The 18,908-nt window shown below is 39.4% G+C and overlaps 1 protein-coding gene across 5 annotated transcripts in view; it reads left to right on the top strand.

Moving 5' to 3' along the window:
• The window catches only part of EIF4G3 (eukaryotic translation initiation factor 4 gamma 3), a 181,505-nt gene that overhangs the window by 148,466 nt on the left and 14,131 nt on the right, over positions 1 to 18,908 (top strand). For all 5 annotated transcript variants that reach the window (XM_021709853.1, XM_021709852.1, XM_021709851.1 and 2 more), the window contains 4 exons: positions 1,510 to 1,682; positions 12,096 to 12,221; positions 13,366 to 13,447; positions 15,597 to 15,695. In XM_021709853.1, the coding sequence (XP_021565528.1) occupies positions 1,510 to 1,682; positions 12,096 to 12,221; positions 13,366 to 13,447; positions 15,597 to 15,695 (480 nt within the window). The remainder of the gene's footprint in view (positions 1 to 1,509; positions 1,683 to 12,095; positions 12,222 to 13,365; positions 13,448 to 15,596; positions 15,696 to 18,908) is intronic.

The raw sequence follows: 18,908 nt of genomic DNA, 5'->3' as shown, positions 1-18,908 counted from the left end.
TTTTTTTTTTTTTTTTTTTGAGTTGGAGTCTCACTCTGTCGCCCAGACTGGAGTGCAGTGGCCGCTCCCGGCCACCGCAGCCTCGCCTGCTGGGCTCCGGCGATCCTTCTGCCTCAGCCTTCCAAGTAGCCGGAATTACAGGCACACACTACCATGCCCGGCTGATTTTTTTTATTTTTTATTTATTGTAGAGATAGGTCTCACTGCCCAGGCAGGTCTCGAACCCGCGGACTCAGGCAATCCACTCACCTCAGCCTCCCAAAGGCGCGGGATTACAGGCTGAGCCACCGAGCCCGGCGGCTTGACTTTTTTTTAGGTGAAAAGTTATTGTGGGAGAGAGATTAAGTAGCAGAAGGGGAAAAGAGCAGTCATGATGAGACATTAGGTGAGCAATCCTCCCTCTACAGTCAGGTAGCTGCCCTTCCCACATGCATCTTCCCTTGTGAAAGAGCTTCTTTCTTCAGAGGTTGAACCAAAGGATTTTGGATTTCATGGCATCAAAGCTGCAGTAGCTGAGAGCAGGGAGGTACATTGCTTTATTGATGTTTCAGTGACCATGGCTGCCAGATTTTACCCTCCAGACCAAAGATATTGACCTAGCTGGATCACTCACCAGTAAACACCAATTAACAAAGCCCCATATCACAAGAACTTCCTAAAAGGATTTTAGTGCTTAATCTAACCATATAACTTAAATTTAACTTTCCCATGAATGAAGATCTTATTCATTGAAGATTGTGCAAATATCAGTATACCCAGATAGAATAACCACATTAAAGCCTTTGAATCATGGCACTGTATTTCTGTTTTTTGGTGGGGTTTTTTGACTCACTTTGTCATCCAGGCTGGAGTGCAGTGGCATGCTCCCAGCCACCACAGCCTCAACCTGCTGGGCTCAGGTGATCCTTCCACCTGAGCCTGCCAAGTAGCTAGAACTACAGGCGCGCTCTACCATGCCCAGCTTATTTTTTGATTTATTGGAGAGATGAGGTCTCACCAAGTTGCCCAAGATGGTCTCGAGCCCCTGAGCTTAGGAATCCTCTCGCCTCGGCCTCCCAAAGTGCTGGGATTACTGGTTTGAGCCACCACGTCTGGCCTAAAATTTCTGTTTTATAAAATACCATTTTAAGTTTTTTAAATGATCATGAAATAGGTAACATTTGACTCTGGTTCTTTGAGAGATCTTTAATGAAATTTTTAACCTAAACATGTTAACCTTATAAAGATACAATATTCTTTTTACTTTTGAAATAAATTTTCCAGTAAAAACTTGAAAAACTACCAAATTATAAAATAACTGTAACACTTAAAAAAATATGACTGATATTTGCCCTTGTTAGCCTACATTTTACTGAGCTGTGTATTATCTCAAACAAAAACTTAAATATGAAAACTGTCTTATTCATGGAGCTTTCTACTGACTTTATTATAAAATTTTTTTTAAGTTATCGTAACAATCTGGTAACACTCACCAGATTTTGAGTAAGCCTTTATTTGCTGTTTGAACAGGAAGCCATGCAGTGTGTGGAAGAGCTGAATGCCCAGGGCCTGCTACATGTTTTTGTGAGAGTGGGAGTGGAGTCCACCCTGGAAAGGAGCCAGATCACCAGGGATCACCTGGGCCAATTACTGTATCAGCTGGTGCAGTCAGAAAAACTCAGCAAACAGGACTTTTTCAAAGGGTCGGTATCCTCTTCAAGAGAGGTATTCAGTTACTAAGTTCTTGGGTAGTAGTTAATTTTTATAGCACTTAACCTTTTTCAGTATTTAGTTTTTTCCATAAATGAAAATTGTATCCACTGTAATATGTTGATATGATATAATACATTGATAATATGTTGATTGGTGTAATGGCATTTTGTAGAATGGGCTGGGGCATAAAGTTTATCGTCTGGTTTTCTGTATGTTATTGTTAGATCTTATATAATGATGTAAGTAAGGTAGCAGAGTCTCCTTAGCTCCATAGAAGCCCTGAGGCCTTCATCAGCCATTTACATATAAACCCTGAATGCTCTTGAATGAAAAAAACTTTTCTTTGTGAGAAAAATTCTGGAATATTGACTTAAACTTAGCCATGGTTATATTGGCTAGGAAGCACTTACTTGTCTGTCCACATTAACCCCTCAGAAAGATAAGTAACTCCATGTTCTTAATGATTTAGTCTATTCCAAGTTGGTTTCCTTATGATTCATATCAATGACTGGTTTTGTGAAGTCTGCCTATCATTGTTATTATGTCTCATTTAATCAAGTTCTGGTATATTTGTAATATGCCATCATCACAAGTGCATGGATCAGGTTCCTTGTGCTACAGCCACAGAATCTTACCCAGGCATAGCTTTTATAATCAAAGTTTAAGGTGAAAATTGCATATTGTAAAAAGTTTGGTTTTAGAAGCCATGTTTCTACCACATGTAAATGTAGAGTCACACCCAGCACTGACAGGTGCCCATTCTCTAATACAATAACAATAAGACCTCCTGAGGTCTGGACATTAGATTCATATCTGCCTTCTCATACTTAACCCAGCATGTGCTTATTTAGTCAAATGGCAGTAAGAATTCTACACTACTGAAGTTATTTTTTTCTTGAAAACCTGTTACGAAGCTCATATTCTTATGTGTATTCTTAAATGCACATGTGATGAAATGCCATCATATATCTTTCTGTAGTCATTTCACATATGACCAATCTCCTAGAATATAATGTCACCATTAAATGCCAGGGTTGAATGTACTTAGGAGTAATTACTCATTTGAATTTGTGAGCAATGATAGCATTGTTCTCTAGGTCCTGAAAAATTTATGCCTGCCCCTAGTATCATTAAAAAGTTGTCTTTCAGGAGTAAGCTAGATTTCTCTAAATTTGGTGAATGACTAGATTAAGGTCATTTGAACCAGTTGTCAGCCTTTAAGGCCAGGTTGGTTTCCCAGTTTGCTGTATTTTGTTTTTGAGTAGTACTCTCACTCTGTCGCCCACGCTGGAGTGCAGTGGCACACTCACTTGCTGGGCTTATGCGATCCTTCTGCCTCAGCCTTCCAAGTAGCTGGAGCCACAGGCGTGCACCACCACAGTCAGCTACTATTTTGATTTATTATAGAGATGAGGTCTCGCCAAGTTGCTCAGGCTAGTCTTGAACCCCTGGGCTCAGGCAGTGTTCTCGCCACTGCCTCCCAAAGTGCTGGGATTACAGGCATGAGCCACTGCACCCAGCAGTTTCCCAGTTTTAAGAGAGACATCTATGGTTCACTCCAGTTACCAGCCAGTGCAGAGAATAAGGGCAAGTAAAAGTATATACACCTTCATGATCACCTTGAGTTTGTTGCCACCCCCAGCTGACTTTAAATATGGTTTCAAGCCCCTAGAAATTATAGTTGAAATAATTATTTACTTATTACCCATATGTTGTATATTACCCAGAAAGTTCTGGAAATTATAATACTAAATTTCTGTTTGCTATTTTCTGTCTCTTTAAACTATATTTAGAAGTTGATTCATATCTAGAAAGATCCCAGGAAGTGTGGTCTACCTCTATAATTGAACTTGTTAGGTACTAGCTTGGTTTCTACAATATTTCTGGTATTTACATTTCTTCTTTTATGGGATTTCCTGCAGAAAATGTGTCATATAAGACCTGGTGGCTGCACACTTGGTGGTGGTAGTTGTATTGCTGTTGGCGTCAATAACAACCACATTATAGCCTTTTAGGCAGAAAATGAGATTGATATGTCTGTATCCCAGCAATTACTTCATCTTTCTTCATCCCTGCTTCCTTCTGCAACTAGAGGCAATGCAGTGGCTGCAGGTCTAGCTTTTGATAGTTAGATTTAACCAAGTCAAGACCCATAAAAGTCATACTATTCCATTCTAAGTGGAGAGCCCTTTTAAGTCCCCACCTTTTCTAAGATGGAATCTTAGGGATAGCCCATGCCGTTATCCATCAAGAGCCTTCTTGCAAGTAGATCAGAATTTCATAACTCCTTCAAAGCCCAGGCTATAAATGGTTTATACTGTCCAGAGAGGCCATTTCATTGGAGCCACAGAAATGCCCTAAGTCTTTTGTTTCTTTTTTTTTCTTTTGTTTATTTATGTTTGAATTGGAGTTTCACTCTGTCACCCAGGCTGGAATGCAGTGGCACACTCACAGCCTCGACAGCCTCCACCTGCTGGGCTTAGGCGATCCTTCCACCTCAGCCTTCCAAGTAGCTGGAACTACAGGCATGCACTACCACGCCTGGCTTATTTTTTGATTTATTGTAGAGGCGAGGTGTCATCAAATTGCCCAGGCTGATCTCAAACCCCTGGGCTCAGGCAGTCCTCTTGCCTCGGTCTCCCAGAGTGCTGGGGTTACAGACTGAGCCACTGCACCCAGCAATTTTTTTTTTTTTTTTGGTAGAGATGGGGTCTCTCTATATTGCCTAGGCTGGTCTTGAAATCCTGGCCTTGAGCAATTCTCCCACCTCAGCCTCCCAAGGTTCTGGAATTATAGGCATGAACAATCATGCCCAGCTGGTTTATATTTTCAGTAAGTTATTATAATGAAAATTGTACAAGATGCTACTGACAATACCACTTTTTTCTTTTATAAAATATTTTAAATCGATAGGTCATAAGTATATACACTTATGGGGTACAATGCTATGTTTTGGTATATGTATATAATGTGCAATGATTAAATCAAGCTAATTAACCCTTTGCACTCGGAGGAATCTCATGGATCACCTACCAGCAACTCGACCACACTTTTTTTACAAAATAGTGAAAAATGAATCACTTCATATTAAATAGTATAACATTGGAACCAATTATTTCATTGTAATGATATCTGAGTTACAATAGAATTCTCAACCTTGAAATATTTATGACAAAAAATTCAAAATTTTACATCTTATATTTTTGTAACATAGTAATGTGTGAAAACAGTCACCGACATATATCGCAGGTTCATTGATACATGTTGTGCAATTGTAATTTGATGTTTTCCACCTTGTGTTTTTGTTTTTATTTTTCCAAGTTGGAGTCTCACTCTGTCGCCCAGACTGGAGTGCAGTGGCATGCTCCTGGCCACCGCAGCCTCAACCTGCTGTGCTCCAGCAATTCTTCCACCTCAGCCTTCCAGTAGTCAGAACTATAGGCGCGTGCTACCACACCCGGCTAATTTTTGATTTATTGTAGAGACGAGATCTCGCCATGTTACCTGGGTGGGTCTCGAACCCACGGGCTCAGGCAGTCCACTCACCTTGGCCTCTCAAAGTGCTGGGATTACAGGCTGAGCCACCGAGCCCAGCCCACCTGGTATTTTTCTATTTGAGCAGACAAGGCATTCTCATTTTCTTCCTGCCACATTAGTAATATATAATTTATCATCCAGTCTGTTTTTCGAGAAAACGTGGAAGGATGCACTTGTGATTCCTGAAAACCACTTCTCAACTAATCGAGCATATCTCAATATATATTCCATCCCTTTATTTGCTTTTTCATGTAATTTGAATGGAAAACTTCAAGGAAACATACAGTTTTGAAAAATTTGCACTTGTATAAGTTTGTCCTGTATAGTCATCAGCAATTTCTTTATGTCCCCTGAGAGGAGACATCACAGTGGTTTGCTAGATTTATGATGTCCCCTCAGAGAGAACATCTGAGTGCAAAGGGTTAATATCACTTATTTTTGTGGTAGACATTTGAAATGTACTCTTTTATTTATTTTGAAATACATATTATTATTAACTCTAATTTTTCTGCTATGCAATAGATTTCTGTCTGAAACTTTGTACCATTTAGCCAACAACTCTCTATTTCCTCCCTTCTTCCCTAGACCCAGCCTCTGGTATCCATCTTTCGGCTCTCTACAGTTATGAATTCAACCTTTTTAGATTCCACATATATGAGGGTACCAAAAAAACCGATAACTTATTTATTAAAAATTATGTATTCTTACATGTTTAAACTTCAGTCATCTTCAAAGTACTCTTCGTTTGATGGAGTACACTTATTGAGACACTTTTTCCACTGCTCAGAACAGTTTTTGAACTCGTCTATTTTGATGCCTTTTAGTGCTTCTGACATTTTTTGTTTCACCCCTTCCACATAGGCAAGATGTTTCCCTTTGAGGACTTTTTTAATCCCGGAAAACAAAAAAAGGTCACTTGGGGTGAGAGCAGGTGAATAGGGAGGTTGGGGCACTGGGATCATGCTATTTTTGGTCAAAAACTACTGAATATTCAGCTCGGTGAGGGTATGCGCATTGTCGTGGTGGAAGAACCACAACTCAGGATGTTACTTCTGCAAATTGTGACACAACCTCAAAATTTCCAGATGAAAACTTTGGTTGACCATTTGATAGGAACAAATTCTGAGTGTACTACAAGGGGCCCACCATCCAAAAGATAATTCCAGGGTTTTTTGGATCCCTTCAACTGGTTTATTTTACTTAGCATCATGTCCTCCAGGTTAAGCCACATTGTCACAAATGACAACTTTTTTCTTTTTTAAGGCTGAATAATAATATTTTATTGTGTGTATATATCATATTTTCTGTATCCATTCATCTATAGATGGACACTTAGGTTAATTACATTTTTTGGCTATTGTGAATAATGCTGCAGTGAACACGGGAGTGCAGATATCCCTTTAACATATGATTTCATTTCCTTTAGATATATAAACAGGAGTGGGATTTCTGGATTAGATGGTAATTCTATTTTTAGTTTTTTGTATCTTTTTTGTTGTTATTGTTAGATGGAATCTCGCTCTGTCTCCCAGACTGGCACAATCATAGCTCACTGCAGCCTCCAGCTCCAGGTTGAAGGGATTCTCCTGCCTCAGCCTCCCAAGTAGCTGAGATATAGACACATGCCACCATGATATGGCTAATGTGTCTTTATTTTTTTTAGAAATGGGATCTTGCTAGGTTTCCCAGGTTGGTCTTGGAACTGCTAGCCTCAAACAGTCCTCCTATCCCAGGCTCCCAAGTTACTGGGATTATAGGGGTGAGCCACTCTGCCTGGCTCATACATTTTCCATAATAACTATGTTAATTTACATTCCCACCAACAATGTACAAGAGTTTTTGTTTTGCCACATTTTTACCAACACTTATCTTTCATCTTTTTTATAAAAGCCATTCTAGTAGGTATGATGTATCTCATTGTGGTTTTAATTTGCATTTTTCAATGAGTAGTGATGCTGAGAATTTTTTATATCACTATTGACTATTTGTCTTCTTTTGAGAAATGTCTTTTCAGGTCCTTTGCTTATTTTTTAAATTGGTTTATTTGTTTCTTGCTATTGAGTTGTTTTGAGTTCCTTGTGTATTTTGTTTATTAACCCTTTATCAGATGTATGATTTGAAAATATTTTCTCCAATTCTGGGTGTTGTCTCGTCATTTCTCCAACTGTTTCCTTTGCTGTGCAGCAGCGTTTTAGTTTGATGCAAATCCCAGTTTCCTATTTTTTGCTTTTGTTGCCTGTACTTTCAGGTCATGTCCAAAAAATTATTTTCCAGACCAATATCATGGAGCTTTTCACCTGTGTTTTTCTAGTAGTTTTAGAGCTTCAGGTCTTATATTTAAACTTTTAATCCATTTTGAGCTGATTTTTTTGTTGTTGTTTTAATATGATGTGAGATTAGGATCCAGTTTGATTCTTCTGCATATGGATAACCAGCTTCCCCGCACCATTTACTGAAGAGACTGGCCTTTCTCCATTGTGTGTTCTTAGCACCTTTGTTGAAAATCAGTCAGTTAGGCTGGGCACGGTGGCTCAAGCCTGTAATTCCAGCACTTTGGGAGGCTGAAGCAAGAGGATTGCCTGAGCCTGGGCAACTTGGTGACACCTTATCTCTACAATAAATCAAAAAATTAGCTGGGCATGATAGCATGCACCTGTGATTCCAGCTTCTTGGAAGACAGTATCGCCTGAGCCCAGCAGGTCGAGGCTGTGGTGGCTATGAGCGTGCCACTGCACTCCAGCCTTAGTGACAAGGAGATTCAAACTCAAAAAAAAAAAAAGAAGAAAGGAAGAAAATCAGTCAACTGTAAATGATTGGGTTTTTTGTTTTTTGTTGTTGTTTTGTCGGGATTGTCACCCAGACTGCAGTGGTATAATAACTGCAGCCCTGAGCATCCTAGGCTCTACAAAATCTCCTTTCTCACCCTCCCAAGTAGCTGAGAGTACAGGTTCATGCCACCATGCCCAACTAATTTTCTTTTTTTTTTTTTTTTTTTTTTTGGTAAAGATAAGGTCTCGCTATGTTGCCCTTTAACTCTTGGGCTCAAGCAGTCTTCCGCTTTGGCCTCCCAAAGTGCTGGGATTATAGGTGTGAGCCATTGTGCTCAACTGGGTTTATTTCTTATATTTTGTTTCTGTCACATTTCATTGGTTGATGTGTCCATTTTGCCAGTGCTGTGCTATTTTAATTACCAGTGCTTTATAGTATATTTTGAAATTAGAGAGTGTGATGCTTCCAGCTTTGTTCTTTTTACCAAGATTATTTTGACTACTCAGGATCTTTTGTGGTTCCATATGAATTTAAGTGTTTTTGGTTTTTTTTTCTTATTTCTATGAAAAATTATATTGAAAGTGTAATAGGGATTGCATTGAATCTCTGTCAATATGAGTGTATGGACATTGTTCCAATCCATGAACATGGATATCGTTCCTTTTTTAAAAAAAAATTTATTTTTATTTTAAAGATGGGTACAGTTCAAGGTAGGAATACAAATGGTCATTCTACAGGCAAAGTTTCCATTTACTTGTGGGTGTGTTGCTGATGCTGCCGCTGTTGTTGTTTCCAGTCTCTTTCATCAGTGTTTTATAGTTTTCAGTGTATAGGTCTTTCACCTCCTCAGCTAAGTATTTTATTTTTTGTTTCTATTGTAAATGGGATTGCTTTCTTAAGCTCCTTTTGTTGTTGTTGGTGGTGGCGGTGATGGTGGCGGTGGTGGTGGTGGTGGTGGTGGTGGTGGTGGTGGTGGTGGTGGTGGTGGTGCTGCTGCTGCTGCTGGTGCTGCTGGTGATGGTGATGGTGTATTCACTCTGTCACTGAAGTGTAGTGGCATGATCACAGTTCACTGTAGCTTCAACCTCCTAGGCTCAGGCTATCTTTCTGCTTTAGCCTCCCAATTAGTTGTGACTACAGGTGTGTACCGCCATGTCCAGCTCATTTTTTAAATTTTTGTAGAGATGAGATCTTGTTGTATTGTCCTGGGTGGCCTTAAACTCCTGGACTCAAGCAATCCCCTCACCTCTGCCTCCCAAAGTGCTAAGATTATAGGCATGAGCCACTGCACCCAGCTTTAATTTTCTTTTGAATAGTTCATTTTTAGTATATAGAAATGTTACCAATTTTTGCATTCTGCAACTTTACCAAATGTATTATTTCTAACAGTTTTTTTGGAGGAGTCTTAGCTTTCTATATATAAGATCATGTCATCAACAAACTTTCTTCCTTTTCTATTAGGATGCCTTTTATTTCTTTCTCTTGCCTAATTTTCCAGCAAGGACATTCATTTCTATGTTGAAAAGAGTGATAAGAGTGGGCATTCTTGTTTTTGATCTTAGAAGAAAAGCCTTCAGCTTTTCAATGTTGTGTGATGTTAGCTACGGTTTTGTCATATATGGCCTTCTATACCTAGTATGTTGAGAGTTTTTATCATGAACAGATGCTGAATTTTGAAATGAGGAGAGGGATACTTGGAATCTCACCTATGTAGACCCCACTAAAGTTAAGTCCAATGAATGTGATAGTCACTGTATACCAAGAGGTGAGGATATGAACATAACTGTTTCGTTCTTTCAGCTTTTAGAAAGTGTGTATTGTGCAAAGCATTGTCGCAGGCTCTGTAGGAGTGCAAAGACATAAAGACAATTAATTACCTAGGAGCTTTTAACACACCTAGGATTTTTCTTATAAAATCATGCAGCAGAATTTAGGAACTATAAACCTGAGAAAAACTAGTCTTTTACAGGCTTGTTCTATGGAAATCTTATGTTTAGCCAAAAACTTTTTTATTAGCAGTATGGATTTGGCTACTGATTATGTTCATGATGAACTGACTAACCAAGAAGTATAAAACCAAGGCAACAATATGGATTTATTTTAGTTGTAATATGAAATAAGAAATAACAGCATATATACTGCTAAAAAAATCAGAATGGCTACAGTTGTCTCTTGGGCTCATTAAATAGTTTAATGTATGCTGCTAACCCACACAAAATGAGTTGGCAGGATCATATGATTACCCCATAATCTGGAGTCCAGCCAGATTATGTCCCATCAGTGGCATACTAACTGAGCCCAAAATATGCACATAATGAGAGAATAGTCAAGTGTCTGTTGTACAAGTAGACGTCAAATAATTGCAAGTTGTGAGGTCAGAAAGTTAGTATTAAGGATTCATGAAGCTCAGAGTTAGGTAATATGGCAAACTCTTTTGAAATGGCTGCTTCAGAAATTTGGCATTCACTCATTATGGAGTGAAAAATTTTTTTTTTTTTTTTTTTTTTGAGTTGGAGTCTCACTCTGTCGCCCAGACTGGAGTGCAGTGGCCGCTCCCGGCCACCGCAACCTCACCTGCTGGGCTCCGGCAATCCTTCCGCCTCAGCCTTCCAAGTAGCTGGAATTACAGGCATGCGCTACCACGCCCAGCTGTTTTTCTGATTTATTGTAGAGATGAGGTCTCGCTGCCCAGGCGGGTCTCGAACCCGCGGGCTCAGGCAATCCACTCACCTCAGCCTCCCAAAGGCGCGGGATTACAGGCTGAGCCACCGAGCCCGGCAGAGTGAAAATTTTTAATGACTTGTAGACCTTGAGGTGGGTGAAAAAACTTTTATACTCTGGCTAGAACCTGGAACTACAGTGGAAAATCACATATTTTGTTATTGCAGAGATTTGAAAGGATATAAATACAAATACCACCTGCTCTTTTTTTTTTTTGAGTTGGAGTCTAACTCTGTCGCCCAGACTGGAGTGCAGTGGCCACTCCCCGCCACTGCAGCCTCGACCTGCTGGGTTCCGGTGATCCTTCCGCCTCAGCCTTCCATGTAGCTGGAACTACAGGCATGCGCTACTACGCCTGGCTAATTTTTTGATTTATTGTAGAGATGAGGTCTCGCCTACCCAGGCGGGTCTCGAACCCACGGGCTCAGGCACTCCATTCACCTCAGCCTCCCAAAGGCATGGGATTACAGGCTGAGCCACCAAGCCCGGCTACCACCTGCTCTTAACACCTTCATTCATTCCTCCTTTTTCTTATGACTTGCAATTATTTCCCCAATACTTATATTCACTTCTGTTTATGTACTATTTAATATCCTGAATATGAGAATAATCAGCAAAGTACTGAATTGCTTTCCTGTACTTCTAAATGAATAGCTATGATTTTCATCCTGAAATTATATTCTGGTATTTTGTATTTGACTTTCCTAAGTTTTATGTTTAAATCCCATTTATTTTACTTTAGATTGAGGAATACTTATATTTCATAACAGGAAAGCCTGGCACCATTAGCTTTTCTTCAGAGGTACAACAGTCTGTAGCATGAAATAATGATAATAATGTTAGCAGTGTTGTCAGACTTTCTTATATTCATCCAGCTTTTTTCCTCATTGTAAGGTCCTTGGGGACAAGGGTTTTTGTCTTTCCTCCTGTTTATGTCTGGTCTGTGTTACAGTAAGTCTTTTGTCAGTGCTTCTGATTGACTTGAAGGATATTATATTCAATCATGGGGGACTTTTTAGAGTATAGGTTTAAATGGGATAGCTACTGCCCCAGAACTTTATAGGACTGTGTCTTCTTCATCATTTAAGTCTTTATACAAAGGTATTTTCTGACCCCCTTTTGGTACCATAGTTCATGCTCTTCAGAGTATATATAACCTTACTACAAATATGCTTTTATCTATTCTGTTGTCTCTTTTTTGTCCCATTAATATAAGCTCTTTGAGAACTTGTTTGCCAGTTACTTTATATCTAGACTAGTGCCTTACATAGAAAGTGATTGATATGTATCTGTTGATTGACTGATTGTTGGTCTCTTTATTTAATCTTAAGTTTGAACTTACATTTGCATGTGAATTTTTTTCCTGTTCTTTTCAGTTTTTCAGAAACCTTGGAAATGGCAGATGACATGGCCATTGATATTCCCCATATTTGGTTGTACCTTGCTGAACTGGTGACCCCCATGTTAAAAGAAGGTGGAATCTCCATGAGAGAACTTACTTTGTAAGTTATACTTGTTTCTTTTGATGTATGTCAAGTTAAACTGGTACAGAAGTCACCAGCTCGCTCTTTACTGTGGTGATGTCCCTTGGAGACTCTTGGATGCAGCCTGCGACTCTTTAAGACTTCTGATTTTAGTGTAAAAGTGTTTCATTATACTAGCCCTACACTAGAGATGTGTTGGGATTTTGATAGCCCTGTTATTCATTGAGAGTAGCAGTGATTGTGGATTTGGCTCCAGAATCATGTAACTGGAAGATGTTTGCTTCTAGAAGCTTAATGTTAATCTGGCTTTTGTGTCTGTCATTGCTCTAGTACTTTAAGAGTTACATTTTCCCAGTGTAACTTGTCAGACTGTGGTATCCGCATCATACATGCTCATGATTATAATAAAAGGAACTAAGAGCTCAGTCATTTCTAGATTTGGATGTGAGTGGAGAACTGAGACTACATGGTGTAGTCTAGTAGTTCCCAAACTCTGTGCTTCAAAACACTACTGTTTCCCCAGATTTGTTTATATAGTCAAATTCTGCATACATGCACTTTTTCTTTGAGATTCACAAAGCATCTATAGCACATGAAAAATTATGAGAATTCTATAGTTAAAAACAGTAAATAAAAACTATCTTTAATTCAGCATTTCCTCATTTCATTAACTGTAATTCCTTTTTTGAAGAATTTTTGATATTATTGATACCTGTGAAACACAGTTTGGGAAATACTGATTTAGACCATGAAAAAATTGGTCCCTTTCTGTTTCATCCATATTCTAAAGAAAAGCTTCCTTTCTTAAAAATACTTTGTAATGAAGCTTCACAACTCCTTGTTAAGGTGCTTCTCTCCTTTTCACTTGACGTAAATTTTATGTAAATTAACAGATTATTAAGTGAGATTTATCTTTGTGATGCTTCTATCACTGAGATGGTTAAAGAAAAAGGCAAAAGCCAAGAATCCTAAAGTTCTTTTTTAGCTTCTCTGAGAAACATAAGATGAATCTAAAGCCTGTGAACTACTTCTGCTGAAAATGAGCATGTTGTGGAACTTTGGCTTGTCCATTATCGGTTTCCTTGGCACAAATTGTTTGCCTGTTGTTCTAGAACAGAGGATTTGTTCAGAGGTACTTAATCACTGCTCCTATCTTTTACAGAGAATTTAGCAAACCTTTACTTCCTGTTGGAAGAGCTGGGGTCTTGCTTTCTGAAATATTGCACCTTCTATGCAAACAAATGGTGAGTGTTAAACTGAGTGTCAGACTCAAGAGCGTATTAGGAAGGACAGTGATCTTGATCTTTGGTTATCTGTGAATAGGTTAGGTCTCAGTGTGCAAGTAATTCTATTTCCTTTTATTCTTTGAATAAAGAGTGAGATCTCTCTTTCAACCTAGTTTCTTTCTGAGGTATATTTGTTCTTCTGTTTACTAATATTTTGGGAAGGAATTGTCTAATCTCAACTAAATTTGGTAGAATTCTGAAGAATCTCAAGGTATGTTAATGGCTATATTAGATAGAGAGAGAGAGAGTTGTTTTTTTTTAAGTAGGAGTCTCACTCTGTCACCCAGGCTAGAGTGTACTGTGGTATGCTCATGGCTACCACAGCCTCGAGAGGCTGGGCTCAGGTGATTCTGCCTCTGCGGCCTTCCAAGTAGCTGGAAATATAGGCATGTGCCACCACGCCTGGCTAATTTTTTTTATTTATTGTAGAGACAAGGTCTTGCTAAGTTGCCTGGTCTAGTCTTGAACCCCTGGACTCAGGCAATCCTCTCACCTCCACCTCCCACAGTGCTGGGATTACAGGCATGAGCCACCACGCCCAGCTTTATTTATACTTTTAAATAGATTTCTGTGAAAAGTACTCTGCTTTCAAAGTAAGATATAATTCATAAAATGATTAATTTTGTTATTTTTAGGTCATGGAATAGTAATCTGATTAGAAGTAGGAGGTAAAATGATTCTGCAGGATGGTGAATTTCTGAAGTGAAATTTATTTTAGTTTAATAAATACCTACTTACAGTTATTCTCAACAAAGCTCTATTCTAGGCTCTCAGTCTACAAATACAACTAACCCTTCAACAAATGTATAGGCTACAATGGGAGATAGAAAAATCTAAACTAGTAATTTGAAAAGTGTGTGGAAATGCTCTGTTCGAGTTTTGGGAAGTGTTGTGGTATCACAAAGGGAATGAAATATTTAGGATGAGAGACGTCAAAACAAAATTCAGAAATGAAGAGTCTGCAGTGAGCTATCATTGCACCACTACACTTCAGTCTGGGTGACAGAGCAGGAGACCCTGTCTCTAAAAAGAAAAAAAAAGTATTAAAGATTCTGGAGTGATTTCTGATTATCCTGATTTATTCAGTCACTTGCTGTAATGGAATGATAGATTTCAAATGTTTTATAGGCATTGATTTTTTTTTAAGTCAGTGTTAGATTTCTCTCTCTGAACCTACAGAAGTCCCTTTTTCTCATTTGTGTAATAGTTATTCATAGATGCACTAAATATTCTGCTCTCTAGCTGTAGTTGACTATTTGTTAATAATACTCTGCTTAATGACACTAAAATTTTTATTAAACTCTAGCTTTTATGTCCAAAATTCCCTCCTCTCCCGCCTGCCTGACTTTAATCTATCATCCTCATATTCTTACTAACTTTTATGTGTAGAAACAACACATTCTCACTTCTAAATAAAACCAAATTCTCATAGAACATAAGTTCTGGAACCAGATGCATGAGTTCAGATCCTGGTTCCACCAAGTTATCAGCTATGACTTCCAACAAGTTACTCTATGAAATAATTAATATATGCCTCTTAGATAACAGCTACTGACTCAAAGCCTAGTATTTTCTTTTACCACTGACTTCCTTCTCAGCTCTTCTTTATTGTTTCTCTTGGGCTCAACCTTGTGCTTCTTGCCCTTGAAACACTTCTCATTCCTGATTTAGGAGCAGCAACTGCCTTAAGCATTCTCGTAACAGGCCACATAATAATGATCTACTATGAAGAAGGATTCCAGTGAGGCTTATTGAATGGCTTTAATAGCAGATATATACAGAACTGTCTAGAAGAAGAGACTGTGTGTATTTGGCTCTTTTTGGTGTTTATATTCATAAATCTCAAATTCCAGCTTATAGTTCCCCAGATAAGTTGCCTGGTAAATATTCAACCTTAGGCAGCTGTACTTCAATCATTCATCATTATATCTATAGAAATTGAGACATCTCAGTTTATAAGTCAAGAGTCCTAAGCGATTAACTTCATATCAGCAAGGAAAGTTTTGTCTCTCTTTTTAGGGTTCTGCACTCTTGACTTCAAGCAAGCTTTTTTCCCTCCTTCTTCCAGTTTAAGAAAGTAAATAGATTTGACTTTTCTCTATTTTAGAGCCATAAGAAAGTGGGAGCCTTATGGAGGGAGGCTGACCTCAGCTGGAAGGACTTTTTACCAGAAGGAGAAGATATACATAATTTTCTCTTGGAGCAGGTAAAAAACAAGGCTCGTGTTTTCCTGTTGGATAGTAGTTGGTCTGTTTTATAGAGGAAATGAAAGTAATTTCATTACTATTCCAGTCATTCAAATTAGATTGAAACAGAAATTTTTGCAAAGATGTCCTTTTTTTTTTTTTTTTTTTTTTTTTGAGTTGGAGTCTCACTGTTGCCCAGGATAGAGTGCAGTGGCACACTCACAGCTTTGACCTGCTGGGCTCAGGTGATCCTTCCATCTTAGCTTTTCAAGTAGCTGGAACTACAGGCATGCGCCACCATGCCTGGCTAATTTTTTTATTTATTATAGAGATGAGGTCTCGCCATGTTGCCCAGTTTGGTCTCAAACCTGTGGACTCAGACAATCCTCTCATCTTGGCCTCCCAAAGTGCTGGGATTATAAGTGTGAGCCACTGCGCCCAGCCCAAAGATGTCATTTTAAGGTCACCTCAACTGTACAGCCATTAGATGATTGATAGAAATTAAAGGAAAGAGGCTGGGCACAGTGGCTCATGCCAGTAATCCTAGCACTTTAGGAGGCTGGGGCAAGAGAATTGCCTGAGCCCAGGGGTTCAAGAACAGCCTGGACAACTTAGTGAGACCTCATCTCTACAATAAAATAAAAAAATTATCTGGGTGTGATGGTGCACACCTGTATTTCCAGCTACTTGGACGGCTAAGGTGGAAGAGTCACCTGAGCCCTGCAGGTTGAGACTGTGGTGGATGTGAACATGCCACTGCACTCCAGCCTGGGTGACAAAGTGAGACTCCAACACACACACACACACACACACACACACACACACACAGCCAGGCACGGTGGCTCAAGCCTGTAATCCCAGCACTTTGGGAGGCAGAGGTGGTGGGAGGATTGCCTGAGCTCAGGGGTTCGAGAGCAGTCTGGGCAACTTGTTGAGTCCTCGTCTCTACAATAAATAAATAAAAAATTAGCTGGGCATGCGTGCCTGTGGTTTCAGCTACTTAGAAGACTGAGGCTGAAGGATTACCTGAGCCCAGAAGGTAGAGGCTGCAGTGTCTGTGAGCATGCCATTGCACACCAACCTGGGCGACAGAGTGAGACCCTGACTCAAAAAAAATTTTTTTGAACTGAATGAAAAAGCATAACATGCCACCTATATTTAAAAAATAAGGAAGATCTCCAGAATCAATGCCCTCAGCTTCATACTTAAGAAATTAGAAAAAGAAAGAACAAATGAAACTCAGAGTAAATAGGAAAAAGAAAATTGTAAAACATCAGATCAGCAATCAGTGAAACAAAACTTTTTAGAGAAGAGTCAGTGAAATCAAAATCTGGTTCTGCCAGGTGTGGTTATTCACCCTGTAATCCCAACACTTTGGGAGGCAGAAGCAAGAGGATGCCTGAGCCCAGGGGTTTGAGAACCAGCCTGGGCAACTTGGCGAGACTCATCTCTACAATCAATCAAAAAATTAGCTGGGTGTGGTGGGGTGCATGCCTGTGGTTATAACTACTTGGAAGGCTGAGATGAAAGGATCACCTGAGCCCAGCAGGTCGAGGCTGTGTTGGCTGTGAGCATGCCACTGCACTCCAACTGGGGTGAAAAGTGAGATTCTGACTCAAAAAAAAAAGGAAAAAAAGCCTGGTTCTTTGAGAAGATAAACTCGATTAGCCTCTAGCCAAATTGATCAGGGAAAAAAATTAAAAAGAGCAGGCACATATTATCATTATCAGGAATGAAAGATATGATATCACTACAGATTCTATACATAAGAAATTTTATGAATATTCTTTATGTTAACAAGTACGTCAGCCTAGTTAAAATGAACACATTTCTTGACAGATAGAAACTACTAGAGCTAACTCAGATAACCTGAATATCTATTAAAGAAATTGAATTTCTAGTGAAAAGTATTCCCACAGGAAAAGACTTAAGGCCCCAATGGTTTCATTGGTGAGTTCTTCTAAACATTTAAAGAAGAAATAATACCAAATCAAGAATTCTATAACAATTCTAGAATATTGAAGAGAGAGTACTTCCCAGCTCATTCTGTGAGACCAGCATTACTTTGATACCCAAACCAGACAAAAACATTTCAAAAAAAACTATAGACTGATATTACTCATTAACATAGAGAAAAATTTCTCAGAAAAATTTTAAAGACCAAATCCAACAATATATAAAAAGGGTAATGTATCCTAACAAAGTAGGACCTATCCTAGAAATGTAAGGTTGGTTTAATATTTTTAAATTGATGTATAAGTGTAGGGAAGATGGTGGATTAGGAAGTTCCAGGAAGCAATTCTTCCACTGAAGCAGGCTGGAGTACAGTTCCTCGACCTGCTGGACTCAGGCGATCCTTCCACCTCAGCCCCCCAAGTAGCTGGGACTACAGGTGTGAGCTACCACATCCAGCCAACATTTTTATTTTTTGTAGAGACAAAGTCTGGCCATGTTGTCTAGACTGGTCTTGAACTCCTGGGCTCAGGTAATCCTTTCTCCTCAGCCTCTCAAAGTGTTGAGATTTACACGTGAGCCACCACACCAGGCTGAAGCAACCATTGAATTGGCAAGTTCTTTTAGAGTCAACTGTTTTGGAACTGTGGAGTCTAGTTATTCACTTGCACCATCAATACCAGGAAAATGCTTGATTTTAAAAAAAGGAATCTGCTGGGCTCGTTGGCTCAGCCTGTAATCCCAGCGCTTTGGGAGGCTGAGGTGAGTAGATTGCCTGAGCCTGCAGGTTTGAGACCCACCTGGGCAACTTGGCAAGACCATAGCTCTAAAATAAATAAAAAATTAGCCAGGCGTGGTAGTGCATGGCTGTAGTGCCAGCTACTTGGAAGGCTGAGGCGGAAGGATCGCCAGAGCCCAGCAGGTTGAGGCGGCGGTAGCCGGGAGCGGCCACTGCACTCCAGTCTGGGTGACGGTGAGACTCCACCTCAAAAATAAAATAAAATAAACAAATAAATAATTTTAAAAACTTTTAAAAGGAATCTGATAAATTTCAGTAAATTTGGGGAATTTGTATAGAACCTACCAGCCCCTAGCCCTGTGGCAGACAGTCAGGGAGATGGCAACACACTGTTTCTAGTGCAGCTTGCTTGTGCCAGGTTGAGCAATAAGGACCTTGTCCTCCAAGGATTGAGGTTGTGTCTTTTGATCTTTTTGATCTACCAGGCAATCTCTCTCTCTCTCTCTCTCTCTCTCTCTCTCTCTCTCTTTCTCACTCTCTC

The sequence above is a fragment of the Carlito syrichta genome, unplaced genomic scaffold (assembly GCF_000164805.1).
Source record: "Carlito syrichta isolate Samal-C Ts95f unplaced genomic scaffold, Tarsius_syrichta-2.0.1 Scaffold287509, whole genome shotgun sequence".
Lineage (NCBI taxonomy): Eukaryota > Metazoa > Chordata > Mammalia > Primates > Tarsiidae > Carlito > Carlito syrichta.
This window is presented reverse-complemented; position numbering and strand designations above follow the sequence as displayed.